This window comes from Ipomoea triloba, chromosome 1 (genome assembly GCF_003576645.1).
Source record: "Ipomoea triloba cultivar NCNSP0323 chromosome 1, ASM357664v1".
Classification (NCBI taxonomy): domain Eukaryota; kingdom Viridiplantae; phylum Streptophyta; class Magnoliopsida; order Solanales; family Convolvulaceae; genus Ipomoea; species Ipomoea triloba.
In genome coordinates, this window is record NC_044916.1 from 34,574,911 (window position 1) to 34,590,652 (window position 15,742).

Here is a 15,742-nt window from a genome sequence, read left to right on the forward strand (position 1 = left end):
GGCTCGTTCTCAGTCTGGTCCCTTTGTTTGGTTATTTTCAATTCCGTCTTGTATTGAACATTTGATTGAATGAAATTCTATGTTTTGTTTTTCAAAAAAAAAAGAAAAAAAGCTAATAAGACACTCTAAGAGCCTATATCCTAAGCCAACCCAAACAATTCTTTATTGTCGGCTTGTCGCAGTATAGCAATTTGATATCTGAGCATAATCATCAATCACCATCCAAGAGTATGAACTAGCATTTAGGCATATATGGTGGTGGAGGGAGCATCTTCTGATTTGTTTCGTTGCCGTCTTTGACTATGAATGCCATGTCCATTCCCCAACTTGTATGTCGCTCAAAGTGACAATGCATAAACCATACTCCTATCAATTTTGAATAAAAAAATATTTTTAAATTGGACGATGCAGATATTAGCGAGCGTATTATTACCAAAAAAAAAAAAAAAGAAAGATGTTGGGATAGTATTGACCTGGATTTTCGGCCTTGAATCTTATGGCAGTCCACGAGCTTTTAGCAACTGCAATAGTGTTAACGAGAGGAGGATCGACGAGATTATAATTTGAAGGATCTCTGTCTTTATCGAAATTCCCGAAACCCGACCCGACAACGTAGAAACTGTATCCGTGCAAGTGGAACGGGTGATCAATACCCGACACCAAAGTTGTGCCTTGGAGAACAATCTCCACCGTCCGTCCATATTCAAGTACAACCACTTCCGTCGCCCGGTTCGCCTGCAGCAGCTTAGCCGGAAGATCGGCGGCGGTATAGTTGAAAGGGAAGGGCGGAAAATGGGGGAATTCATCGCCGTAAACACAGCCGATCATCTTGTAATAAGCCTGAAGTATGTCGATAGGCGGGAGAACGAAGCTGTTGTTATTCATACTAGCGGCGAGCCGGCTGCCATTATTTCCGGCGCAGACCTCGCCGTTTTCGCACGGCAGCGCCTTGATGGAAACCGCGAAAATTAGGTTAGTTGTCACGTTCAGGGGGACATTAATCGGATGATTCTCGTCTGCTAAACTCCGGAGGTTCCTGGTAAAACTAACCGATGAATTCGTGTCGTTAGAATTCGGGAGATTAGGTAACGGCGGTGGAGGATCCGACGGGGAATATTTTGAGCCGGAATATTGAAGGATGGCGGTGGCGGTGGAGTTGTCGTAGGGGAGCAGAAGGACGGAGTTGTATGCCTTTGCAGCCATGTAATAACGGTTCGACTTTTGGTCGGCTTTGAGCAAAAAGTCAATGGTTTGACCGGGAGATATGGCGATATAGTCACTCTTGAACGGTTTTACGTAGCTGCCGTCCGTTCCGACCACCGTGAGTTGGTGGTTTGCGACGGAGAAGAAGAGGATGAAGTTCATCGCGCTGTTCACCATTCGAAGTAAATATGTCTTTCCACTATCCACCGTTAACGTAAACGTATCTGCAATTTGAATTAAACAACCATTAAGACTATTGAAATTTGTAACGCAACAATGTTATTTAGTCACAAAAGTCAAAATTTCTTCTCCCATATAGAGGCTGGAACCGCCCCTTCCATATGAAAATGCAATCGTGTGCCACTAAACTCAAAGTCTTGACGTGTATATATATATATATATATATATATATATGAATTTCTGTGCGGTTGGTTTTTTAGGTGCGGTTGTTTTAGTGCGGTGCGTGATTTGTGTGTTTAAGGTGCGTCATTGTTGAAATTTAATGTGCGTCAACTAAAGTTTTAGGTGCGTGATTTTTCTTTTTAGGGTGCATTGTTTTCCTTTATAAGTTGCGTGATTTGTATGCTTTAAAGTGCGTCATCAGTTGTTGAAACTTAAAGGTGCGTCATTTTAAAACTTTTCCTTTCTAAGTTGCGTGATTTGTATGCTTTAAGGTGCGTCATCAGTTGTTGAAACTTAAAGGTGCGTCATTTTAAAACTTTAGCTGAGTAGTTTGTGTTCTTAAGGTGCCGGGTGCGTGATTTGTGTACGTGCGGTGCATCATTTAAATGTTTAAGGTGCGTCAGTAGCATAATTGCAGAGGAAACTATACCCGCACCTGAATCATTCCAGATATATATTCAAAATACATTACCATTTTTTGAACATGGGTATAAATCTCCAGGTTGGCCATTAATAAAAAATGCGTCTGAGATAGTTTCTACTCCCCCACTTGTTATGAACTCCGTATATACTGCTTGTATATCGCTCTTCCACCATTGTGCTGTTCCAATTTTAACATTTTGTTTTCGTAAAATATCAAATTATTATGAGAACCAAATACAAATTGAAGTATATACCTAATAGAAGTGTAAGATCGCATATATACCTAAAATGATGGGCACTTCAGCATGAGGCTTAGGAAAAGGGTATTTAATTCCATTAGCGGGATAGATAATAATAACACCGTGCACGGTGGCTCGAGACCAACCACTATGGGCGTGCCACCACAATGTTCCTTCCTCGTTCGATAATTTAATTGTTTGGCTAAAATTTGTGCCAGGTTGAATAGGACATTGAGTTATGTACTCTGGACCATCAGACCATGGATTTCTTGGTTGTTTCACACCATGCCTATGTAACACATTTAAGGTCCGATTGAGTTGAAAAATAAATTTGTGATATTTACATAATTACATTAAATCATCGCAAAAACTTGTGGGATACCGTCTCACTGATCATTGTCCGTGACACGGGTCGGATCAATATCATTACTTATAAGGGAAAATATAATACTTGATGAAAAAAATAATAATATTTTTACATCAAAATGTAAATGTATTACATTTGTCCTTAAAAGTATTAAGTTTTCCCTTACAAGTAACAAACATTTTATTCCTAATTAGTATTACATTTTTTTTTTTTTGAGAACAATTAGTATTACATTTAATTTGCAAGTATAAGCTAAGTATTACATTTGCATATTGATCGACCCACTCCGACCCCCTCACGAGAAAGTCTCACAGAAGTGTGACGTCCATTAAATCATCATAGGTCGGTCAAAATAAAGTATTGTAGCGGACTAGCTCAAAACAAGAAGCTAAGGCCACTAGATAGTTCTTATTAGAGTCAAATTAAACTTAGAACCTTGTGATTACTAAAATAATTGTTCAACCAACTTAATTGGGACTGTCCCAATAAAATATTGTACTTGTAGCTAGCATATGGGGAAAGGTCAAATGAAAGATTTTTCTATATACTTTTAAGAGTATACTTAGTTTTTTTTATTTCATTTAAAAAAGGATTGAATTTAAGAGAATAATACTAACCAATGTAGGGTAATATTTTCACTTCCTTGATTAATAACATCGATTATTATTGTGTCCCCTCTATTTGCATATAGAGTTGGTCCAGGAAATGTTCCATTCACAGTCAATATATTCTTGCTACTACACAGCCTTGTGTACAGAGCTTCTTTCACCTACACAATATATATAATAAGTCATTTTCTTTTTCAGTTAAATTAACTCAAATTCAATATTATCTACCTTATAAGTCATTTGTCAAACTAATTGCCTTTTAAGATTAGAAGAAATGAAGAATTAAAGATATATATATATATATATATATATATATATATATATATATATATATATANAAAAAAAAAAAAAAAAAAAAAAGATTTACAACTACTCACCAAAAAAAAAAAGAAGAAGATTTACGACTTGTTCCAAAAATGATGGTATGGTAGAGTGTGTAAAGCATGATTCTCGTATTAGAAAGTAATGAGTTTAATTTTTGCCAACACTATATTAGTCGCACGAGTCCATCACACAAGATCTTTTTTAATGTGATTTATTTCTTTTGTGTGATTTGTGGGGTATTGCACAGGAATGGGATTGCACACCCAACTATACGGAGAATAATTTACAGTATTTATTATGAGTAAAATAAAAAAAAATATCACTTAAATAATAAATTATAGGCAAAAGGGTCAAATAGGCTCATGTACTATCATTGATTGTTCATCTAGCACCATGAACTAAAATATGGTCCATCTAGGTCATTATACTCCTAATTATTTTTCATCTAGCATTTTTAGCCTATTTCTAACAAGTAACCCATCTAATTTGATGACATGGAAAAATAAAATTAGAAAAAATGATGACATGTTATTTATATGGATGTTTTGGATGATTTCTACCATATTTCATTAATGACAACAAATAATTTCTTGCAATGAAATAGGGTAGAAATCAAAATTGTTATATAAAGTTTTAACTACATGAGTGTATATATAGCGGGATATTCACTATCGTTCGGCAATGAGATTTCATGGAAATCGATATATGAAAATTAAATTATTTTTATAATAACTTAAGATATATTGTATTGGATAAATTTTATTTTATTTTAAAAATAAATTAATATTTTTGGATTTTTGGATAATTGAATAACTTAAGATATTGTATTTTTGGATGATTTCTTGGAAAGAAATAGGACATAAATCAAAGTTGATATATAAAGTTTCAACTACAGTGTACTGTGTATGTACAACGGAGTGTACTGTATATGTATAGCGGGGTATTCAATGTCGTTCGACAATGAGATTCCATGAAAATTGATATATAAAAATTAAATGATTTTTTAAAAAAATAATAAAATTTACCCAATATAATATCTTAAGTTATTATATTTAATTTTAATATATCGATTTTCATGGAATTTCAATGCTGAACAACTTTGAATATCTCAATATACATACACAGTCGAGTCAGTCGTGCAGTACACTGTAATTAAAACATTATATAACAACTTTGATTTCTACCCTATTTCATTGCAAGAAATCATTTTCTTCATTAATGAAATAAGGTAAAATCATCCAAAGCATTCATATAAATAACATGTCATCATTTTTTATTATTTTATTTTTCCATGTCAACAAATTAGATGGGTTACTTGTTAGAAATGGGCTAAAAATGCTAGATGAAAAATAATTAGGAGTATAATGACTTATATGGACCATATTTTAGTTCATGGTGCTGGATGAATAATCAGTGTTAGTACATGGGTCTATTTGACCCTTTTGCCTAAATTATAAATTAAATATACTTTTGAAGTGCGAGTATTTACATTGAAAATTTGTGTGTTAGGTGATATCTTGTAATTATGTGAATGGTGGGCAAGGACACATGATCAAGTAATGGTAGTCGAAGTGTGAAAGTTTCATTCAATGTGGTGGATTTATTGTTGGACTGGAGCTCGAGCAACCTAGAAATGAGGTAATTTCACCTTTCTGTGCAAGCTTGTGACTATATTTAAAATGTAAGTAGTTGTTAGTTGATTGAGTTAGTGAATTTGATTAGTTGATTACATTAGATGATTGTACAAAGATGTTTGGTGAATTAACTGATAGCTGATTACATGCAAAATGACTTTCTCAAAAAGTTGATCGAAAAAGTCGTTTTGAGTAGTTGTTTGAATTTTAACATTTTGGAGCAATCAGCTGTTATAAAAAATTAATTTATCGAATACTTATATTGAATGTTTAACCAGGTTAAACAACTAATTGTGATCAAATAAGTTAAAATTGACTTATAAGCTAATTATGTTATAGGCCGGCCATAATCTAAGGAGTATTTAATAAGCTAATTAAGCTTGGCAGGTAAAGTAGCACTAACAATGGTACTTTTTTGTTGCAGTTATTAATTGAAAAATTCTTAAATGCAATGATGAATTTGGGGGAATGAAATTGTAATTCCGTGACAATGAATAAGGTAGGAATAAAATAAAAATTTAAATCTCAGGGTTTGGTAGGCATTAATTATTGAAAATATCAATTATAGTAGTGTTTGTTATATATGAAAATTGAAAGGAAAAAAGTGATATAAAAACTAAAATAACCTTGTATAATAATAATAAATAATAATAATAATAATAATAACCTTATCGCACAACAGAACATAATCTTCCTAGTATAGTTTACTTCGTCTATTTAATATGTTGTGTGAACATTATATAAAAATGGAGTTTATCCCGTATATACTCTAATATTGTGGTTGCATGTTTTCATCATCACCACACAAAAAAAAAAAAAAAACAAAACAAAACAAAACAAAACAAAACAAAACAAAAAAAAAACAAAAAAAAAACAAAAAACAAAAAAAACAAATTGTAACTTATTTTTGTTCTCCATCAATTAATAGAGAACAAAAAGGAAAAAAAATTGAAGTGGTCGGTAAGTTCATTTAGGGGATTGAACAGTTTTACATACGTCTGTAGACAAGGAAAATATCATATGATCAAAAAATCTTAAAATATAATAATAAGATTATAAAGAAAAAAATAACAATAAAAATAATCAACACATCAAGAACATAACAAAGAAAAAATATAAAATTATAAAACCACAATTGAATTGGGTCAAGATTGGATAGATATTTTGTTTTTACATTTAAATTAAAAAAAAAAAACACTTTGGACCACTTTTTGAGAGGTTAAAGTTATATTATTCGATCCCTCCAAACCTAAATCTTATTGAAAATGGAGCCATCAAGTTTTTATATTTTTCCTTCTCAAAATTAATTAATACTCCGTATGTCATATCAGGCATAAAAAAATGTTTAAAAAAAAAAAAGTCCGTGTCCTGCCCTCCATTAATAACGTTTGGCATGCAATGTTTGGTCGTGAGTCTTGCAATACCCATCGTGCCTCAATTTGTATCTATAATTTTAATTTGTTCCGTATTCTATACTTAGTGCAATATATTATTTCTGTCTAGTTTTTTATTTGATTTACTATAAGTTAATTAAATATAGTTAAATTGCTTGATATAATGTATTTAAACAAGTATTGTTATGTACTCTCTTATGACAATTTTGTCTATTTTTGTCAAATTTTGAAGCCAATTTATTTAATTAATTTAGACTATAATATATTAGGCTACTTTACTTTTAAATTTAATATTATAAATATAAAGCATTATATTTAATTAATAGATAGATAAAGAGTATATTACATTAATTTATGGTTTACTTTTGGCTTAATTAGTTTTTAGGATTTATCCTCAAATGCATTATGTAGTTTTACTATTTGTAGTTTTAGTATTGTAAGTTGCATGCATTCTATAATATTGTAAAGTGCACTTTAAAGTTCAAATTATTTATAAGCATGCTATCATATTTTTTTTCCTAATTGTTAATTCCTAGTTCTCTCATAATGAGTAATTCCCATAGGAATATATATATACGCACACACTTACTATTGATAAGAGTAATCAATTCATATATAGCATATAACAATATTGAGTGATTTTTATAATACTAATAATCATTAAGATTGCTTGATATTATTTGTAAATTGAGATTACACTCTCCATATCTGAATCCAAAAGGAGATAATATAGGAAAAAGGATAAAATTAACACACGGTCACACGCAATGCAAAACAAATTTAATTGAGATCGGAAAATTCCTTAATTTCCGCAATAATTATTAATAATCAAACTCTTCACCTAATCCTTAAAACTGATCATGTTCCCATCGATCACAGATTACGAATAATTTGTTGTAATCTATTAGCACTTTGGCATATCTGGAGGTGGAGGCAACATTGTCTCATTTACGCCGGTCCCATTTTTAACTATGAATGTCATCTCCATTCCCCAACTTGTGTGGCGCTCCAAATGACAATGCATGAACCACACCCCTATAATAACCAAATACAAAATAAATATTGAACACATTATAAAAATATATTAATTTTGTTAAAAAATAAACATTAATAAAATTCAATGATGTGTGATTCATATTGTCATTGGGTATAAAAACAACCTCAACAATTGATTTTTCCTCCAATATTTTTGCAAGGTCCAACATCCACCTCATGACAAATTAGAGTTAATTCCACCAAAGGTCCCTTGTCTTTGATGTGATAATTTCAAATTTAGTCCTAGACTATCATTTGTGTCATTTTGACATCCCAGACTATTAGTTTTTTGGACACTTTTAGTCATTCTCATGACTTTTCCTATTTTTAGTAAGGGCATTTTTGTCTCTTCATATTTTTAATTTGTTATTTTTCCGGTTTCAACCGGTTTAATTGGTTTAAGACTTTACTAAAAAAACGATTGAAAAATCTAGTTACTAAAAATCAGAAGTTACCTAAAGTCTTAAATAAATTAAAATGGTTGAAACCAGAAAAATAACAAAAGAAAGATATGAAAAGACAAAAATGCCCTTACTAAAAATAGAAAAAGTCATGGGAAGGACTAAAAGTGTCCAAGAAATAATAGTCTGGGATGTCAAATAGCAAAAGTGATAGTCTGGGATTAAATTTAGAATTGCCACTAAAGACAATGGATCTCTGGTCGAATTAACTCTGGCAAATTATATCAGGTTGTGGTTGCTCTAATTATGCACAATATATACCTAGTGCAAAAATTATATTAAAATAATTTATTACTCACCGGGGTTATCTGCTTTGAATCTAATGGCGGTCCAAGCGTTTTTAGGAAGAGCAATTGTGTTCATCAGAGGAGGGTCCACAAGATTATAGTTCTGCGGATCCTTATCTTTGTCGAAATTTCCGAAACCCCAACCGACAACGTAAAAGCTGTATCCATGCAAGTGCATGGGATGGTCAATCCCCGCCACCAAATTCGTGCCCTGGTAAACAAGCTCCACCGTCGTCCCATACTCAAGCACAAACACCTTCGCCGTCTTATTCCGCTCCGGCAGCTGCAGATTCGACGGGAGAGTTGCGTTGGTGTAGTCGAAAGGAAAGGGCGGAAACGGCGGAAAGTCGGTTGTGTAAACGACGTCGTTGACGCTCCGGTTTAGGATGGTGCTATAGTAGTACGCCTCGAGTATGTCGGTCTGAGGGAGGATGTAACTGTTGTTGTTAACGCTAGCGGCGAACATTCTCCCGCCCGGTCCGGTGCAGTTTGAGGTATTATTTCGTTCGCACGGTCGGGTGTTAATGGAGATCGTGAATAACAGATTTGTCGACACGTTTTTTGGAACGTCTATGGGGTGTTTCTTGTCGGCTAAGCTTCGGAGTTGGGAGGTGAAGCCGACTGAGGCGTTGATGTCGTTGTGGTCGGGGAGGTTAGGGAAGGGCGGTGACGGAGACGGGGTATAGTTGCCGGAGTATTGGATGAAGGCGGTGGTTGTGGTGTTGTCGTATTGAACTCTATTGGCGGTGTTTAAGGCTTTGGCCGCCATGTAATAGTGGTTGGGGGTTTGGTCGGCGTGGAGCAATAGGTCTAGGGTTTGGCCTGGGGATATGGCGACTACGGAAGCCTGGAAGGGTTTTGTGTACGCGCCGTCGGTCCCGACCACCGTGAGGTTGTGGTTTGCGATGGAGAAGAACATGATGTTGTTCATCACTGCGTTCACCATTCGTAGCAGATATGTCTTTCCGCTATCCACCCTCAACCTGAATATATCTGTGATTAGAAATCAAGGAAAAGAGGGATTAGAAAACGCCGTTCCGAAATTCAACGGATCAGATGGCGATCCGATGCAGCATCACGAGAAATTTTGCAAGGATATAGCGAGGTACGTACCATTTTTTGAGCAATTGTATCGATCTCCAGGTTGACCATTGATAAGGAATGCATCTGAGATATTTGGGTCTCCTCCGCTAGCAAGGAATTCATTCAAAACTTCTTGTATGTCTGATTTCCACCACTCTCCTGCACCATATATTTTCAATGATATTATTAGCCATCTCAATACATGTGCTGACTAGGTAAACCTATCATCACTGTTTAAAGGTGTGGTCCGTGTGGATGAGTAAACACTGTATTATAACCCTAATCAGCAAAAGAGGTAAACCAGCTTAAGACGGGCATAGCTGACCGTCTCAAGCATAAAAGCTCAATAGGAAACTCTTAGCAACCGTGTGGTTACTAAGTATCAATTTGGCTGAGATTGACACATTGTTAGGGGTATTATTGATTGTATAGGTCTAATCAGCACGGTATCAATTTGCATCTCATGTATATATATGATACCTAAAATGATGGGAACTTCCATTTGAGGCTTAGGAAAAGGATAACCATTAGGTCCATTAGGAGGAGAGACTACAATTTGGCCGTGCACGGTGGCTCGAGACCAGTCGCTATGAGCATGCCACCATAATGTTCCTTCCTCGTCTGATAGAAATATTTTTTGACTAAATTTGCCACCAGGTTGAATAGGGCATTGTGTTATGAATTCCGGACCATCCGACCATGGATATCTTGGTTGTTTCACACCGTGCCTGTCATTCATTTCAATAAAAAAATTTATAACTTATATATCATTCCCAACCAATACATATTGTAATTAATTTGTACCAAATGGCTATATACAAACCAATGAATGGTTATGTTCTCATTCCCATTATTGATCACGTCAACGATGATCGTGTCCCCTCTTTTGGCAAATAGAGTTGGCCCAGGAAAGCTCCCGTTCACGGTCAAGATCTTCTTGCTACTGCAAAGCCTTGTATATGGCGTTTCTTCCACCTGCGCGCATTTCAATATAATTACCAATTAATCATAACCCATGGTACATATGGAAACAAATATTATTGGTACAACATTATAACTGTCTAATCTATTTTTATAGCAAACTATATGTGTGTATATATAAGCCGTACATACAATGAACGTATGACGTTGAACTCTTGCATGGCTGAATTGAAGGCTACCAAGGAGAAGAAGACCTATAACTTGCAAAACTAAAAGCGACGACATATTCGCACGCAAGCAAGCTAATTAAGCTAGCTAGGTTGGTTACGTTGTATATATGTTTTAGTATAAAGATACACTCTAACAACTTGATCCAATCTCTCACCTATTTATAAACCCTGGAAGATTAAGAATGTTACGTTGGAAACATGTTTAACGTTGAATTGGTGGTCCTCCTGGCCTGGCTGCTTTCAAATTGTAAATAGTGTTCAGATGGCAATATATATGTAGTATTATAGTCAATACATGCACTTGGAATTTTTGCAGTTGGGAGAAGTGTTAGCACTCCAAAATGCGACTAATTGAACCATTAATTCACGCATTGATTGATGGGATGGGTGCTTGCTCTTACACGAAATTCCCTCCCAATGGGTAAATTAAACTTACTTGTGACAAATTAAAGTTTTTATTTTATGTGATGTAAATTTACATATTTTTAATATATAAAATTACAATGACACATGTTTACTAGGGAATTATATTAACAAAACCCAGTTGCGAATGCTCTTGCGAAGATGATTTGTCATCTGGATAGCCGGTGGAAGGAGATTACAGAAGTTCCCAGGGGGATCCTGATAGAGTTTGAAGATGACCGCTAGAGTATCATGTGGCCAGGGAGTATTATCAAGACGCCATAGTGTTGGGTTGAGGCTTGGAGAACTGAGTTCAACATTTTGTCAATCGATCGTACATGGTGCTGATTGCTACGCAAGTATAAAGAAATAAAGTTGCGTCATCTTAGCTACTAGATATAACTTTTGGTATAGTGGTAAGCGTTTGATTATGAAAATTATTGGAATTCTGATCCAACTGAGAGCATACTGTTATTGAGGTTCGCAAGTGTTAGAAGGGCGGCTTGGAGAGTCGAGTTCAGCATCGTACCCTACCATCGAATCATGGCATTTATTGCTATGCAAATATAAAGAAATAAAGTTACGTCTTTGCTACTAGTTATAGTTTTTGGCGTAGTGATAAGCACTTGTCGTGAAAAGTAGTGTATACAACTACTCGTGTCTGGGTTCACCCCTCTCTTATCCAAAAAAGTGACAATAAATTTTCATCATTTGATACGAAAATGAAACCTTTTTTATTCATTAAAAAATAAAGTTAATTATATTGCCATATCATCATACGGTAAAAGATTTTGGCAGAAAATTTTAATTTGTCAGCGTTGCATGATTCTTTGTATATTAACTAATTTACATGTAATAACTAGATAGTGAAATCGGTAGTTAATTCATGGATAATCAATAAAAAAAATTAAAATGACTTAAATGTGTCATATGCAATAATGCTAGATATAAAATTTGATGGAAAAAAATTATAAAAATCACAATTTGTTTTAAATTACTATAAAAGTCAAAGCAAACAGCAACTAATTAAAACAAATATATTATTACTCGTATTATTGGTGTTAAAAATGTTTTAATTTTTTTTTTGAATGCTAACTCTTTTTTTTTTTTTTGTCTGGCCCGAGGTGTTCTGAGCATGCAGACCCTAACTGGCATTGGGCCGACCAAATTAAGGGATAAAGTGCACGTTTAAGTCCATACCATACTCGGTCTAATCATCGCTCACATCGATATGAGTTCGAACTCTCGATCTCTCTTAAGGGACAAGAGTCGCGACAACTCACATCAACCAAGCTCGTTAACTTTTAGATATTTAACGTTAAGTAATCATTCTTGCATGTTTGACAATTGGGGTTAAATAACACGGATTTCTCAAGTGTGCTCATGTCTTGTCAATATCAAAATTTATTGTTTAGAAAAAAAAGACAAAGTGGATGGGCAGAGGATTACTCGATCTCATACTTGAATTTTACGAGTTTAATTATTGTTATTATTTTTTAGTCAAGCACGCTCTGTGTACATAATATATCTTCCTAAATATAAATAATTAAAATGGATTACATGTGTCATGCAATAATGGTAGATGATATAAATATATAATATGTGGTGTAAAATAACACATTTTTGTTATGATGAATCACTAGAAAAGTTAACGTAACAGCCACTAAAACAGGTTTGTGGGTAGCTATTTTTACTTTTTTTTTAGTGGAGTTTATTATCAATTTCAATAAGGTCTAAAGTATATTTGAATTTTGCTGTGGGAATTCAAAGAATTCACATTGACCGATTAATTAGGAAATGGGAATTTGATTCCTAAAATATACGGAGTACTATAAAGTTGGGAAATGACTTGAGAAGGGTTTTGGAAAAATGTTCGTCTCATGGAGTATTAAAAAAGAAATGTGGGTGTAAACTAGTATAAAAATGTTTCAATTTTAAAGAAAGTGTAAACATCTTGTGAAAAGATTTTTTCTTGTGTACACATATATGTAAGCACGGTGCAAATCTATAATTTTTAAGTGAATGTTAATTTTTAAATATTTAATTCTTTTCCTTAGCTACCTGCCGAATAATTAGTTTGATAATCAAAATGTTTCAAGTTTGACTCTACGTAGGCGAAAGCTTTTCCGTAAAATATTTAATTGCATTTATTCATTTAGCATGGATTTTTGAAGGCGGCTAATGTACTTGTCAATAATAAAACTAAAGCCAATAGAAAGGATGATAAGCTTTGAATTATATTTCATTAACAACAATTGTATCTTAAATACACGCCATTGAACTTTTAGACAAGTCCAATAAGATGAACGAAAATTTAACAAATTTAAATTATTGAAGTTACAATAGAAGTGTTAAAAATAGAAGGTTGCAAAAGTGCTAATTCATGGCTGCGTCACATGACAGCTCCTGAAAGGTATATGATTCAATGTCGTTGTCATTTGTGAAGCTGACGAACTCAATTTACGGACTACTACTTTCGTTGTGTCCTTAGCAAGTGTAAAGAAAGTCCAACCCTAAATTTGTTTTGATTGAGAAATTGAAATTTTAATCCTCCAATCTGATTGTTTTCTGCGATATATGCAGATCGATATGATTGCGTCTTTGATCCATGATGTACACCTAACCATTATATTATTGCATTTTGCAGTCAAACTAATGTTTGTTCCTCGTGCATCTTACACCCCAACTACAAAAGTTGGTGGCATATATGCATGGCGCTCTTCGTAATTTTAATCCAATATAGTTTGGAATAAATTTTAATTCTATCTTATTATATAATTGGTTAAATGTGTATATTTTATTATTTACAGTATTTGATAGGGTTATAAAGAAGCTTTATTAGGTAGATAATTTGGATAGTAGGCATGGTTTATTTGGCCGAACGGTAAGCATTTTGGAGGACGGACTCGAGCCTAATTACTTAGGATATGTTTTGAACAATGTTTCAAAAATTTCACCTAGGTGCCAGCTTGCCGCCTAACGCATCACTATAATCGGTGGTTTAGACGGCTGACTAAGCCGCTTAGGCGCTGACCGCCTAGGCCGCCTAGTCAGCCGATTAGCTATTATTCTTTTTGTTTTTTAAATGGGTTATTTCACTCTAAACGATATCATTTTGAGTGAAATAACTCCAAATTGTTCAAACTCTATATATTTTTATTTTTTTATGTTAATATTTAATATTTTAGTATTAACTATTAAAGTATTAAATACTCCGTAGTTTATAATTATTAGTCTTTAAAAAAATTAAAAATTTTAAACAAATTCTTCAAAAATAAAAAATATAATATAAAAATTACACTGGCTATCTAGACACTCTCCGGGCGCCTAACGATTTTTTCAACCATGGTTTTGAATAGTTCATCACTCAGGCTTGCAATATTTAAACAAGTTAACTGCACTTGTAGCATTATTGGCGTAGATTGTCATAGTTGTTTAAGTTTATTACCACGTTGCTTGACTAGTTGATCACCACTATAAATTACATGACATTATATCATATATCTTGCAATTTGTCACCATGATATGGGCAAATGAGATCTAAGAATTTTGCTTCTTTATTTATAAATGGTTACTACTCAAATTATGAGTTTGTTACTTAAAAGGAAAATACTTTTGAAAAAAAATATACCGAGTAATACTTTTACATTTTGATTTAAAAATATTGTATTTTTCTTTAAAAGTATTACCCTTCCCCTTATAAGTACAAACATTTTATTCATGATTAGTATTACATTTTTGGCTACATTTCTATATTGATCTAATTTATCTCACGAATAAAAATCAATAAGACGGACTTACAGGAAGTTACTCTTCAATATTTAATTGAAACTTTTTAAATTTTTTAAATTGCATGGTTTTACTATTTCATCCGTAGATTATTAATTATAGGCCTATTTGAGTCTAAAAAAATGGCCATCGTGCCATGTTAGAAGAAATATTGTTTATAGAAATTCAGTTCTAATAACAACGTCAATTGATGTATCCATCAACATATAAACAAAGACATGATTTATCGTTAATTGGTTTGTTTTTATTAAAGTAATATTGTTGTAACCTAACTTTGTAACTGTTTATTTTCTTACCGACCTGAGTTTGCGTATTGTATCACAAAGTTTGAATATTTGTCACTAATTGTAATATTTATTTGGTTTGAATTAAATATTCATTAATATAATGCTTGAAAAATTATCATTGGATTTCACATTTAGCTTAACAAACCAAGCATAAAACTCAGTCAAGCTATTAACAAAGCAACATCTAAGACAAGACGAGATGGGAAGTTAAGCTGGAAGCTTGGTTATATACATCTAATAATATATCCAAGAACTCCTTTAAAAAAAATCCAAGAACTAAGATAACATCGGAATGATGGGAGTGAGTTCGAGTCTCAGTAAAGGCAACTGTTGACTCTTTGTGTTTCAGTAGGTTGAGAAAGTAGCTATGAATAGATACTACACTGTAACAGAGTCAGTAGTACTCAAAAAAAATAAAAATAACATCAGAATTAATTATGCCTAACAAATTATGTGCTGATAATAAGCATGAGCACAGAGGACACATGTAATTGTCTCAGTCGTAATCTATAAGAACATCCATATCAATGGATTTTTAAGAGTCCATATCAATCGTGTTCGGGGATCCGATTTCCGTTACAGGCCCAACATGTTTGTCAACAGTCTTCAAGTTTAATTCCTTGAGCTGGCTATAGTTGGGCCTCCAATTTTCA

At 33.4% G+C, this 15,742-nt stretch overlaps 1 protein-coding gene across 1 annotated transcript; it reads right to left on the reverse strand.

The window, feature by feature from the left end:
* Positions 1 to 235: 235 nt before the first annotated feature.
* On the reverse strand, positions 236 to 10,704 carry LOC116012978 (putative laccase-9). Its single transcript, XM_031252647.1, has 12 exons — positions 10,574 to 10,704; positions 10,284 to 10,435; positions 9,941 to 10,188; positions 9,491 to 9,619; positions 8,390 to 9,370; positions 7,506 to 7,629; positions 3,830 to 3,833; positions 3,252 to 3,403; positions 2,312 to 2,556; positions 2,078 to 2,206; positions 474 to 1,427; positions 236 to 366 (listed from the first exon to the last, which is right to left on the reverse strand). Exons 1-12 carry the CDS (start codon positions 10,664 to 10,666, stop codon positions 236 to 238), a joined length of 3,342 nt encoding a protein of 1,113 aa, XP_031108507.1. The 5' UTR covers positions 10,667 to 10,704.
* Between the last annotated feature and the right edge of the window lie 5,038 nt (positions 10,705 to 15,742).

Coding starts and splice junctions, on each gene's coding strand:
- LOC116012978 (XM_031252647.1), bottom strand. CDS start 10,666: ATGTCGTCGCTTTTAGTTTTGCAAGTTATAGGTCTTCTTCTCCTTGGT. Junction 10,189..10,283: donor GAGAACATAACCATTCATTG/GTTTGTATATAG, acceptor AATGAATGACAG/GCACGGTGTGAAACAACCAA. Junction 9,620..9,940: donor GGAAGTTCCCATCATTTTAG/GTATCATATATA, acceptor TATATGGTGCAG/GAGAGTGGTGGAAATCAGAC.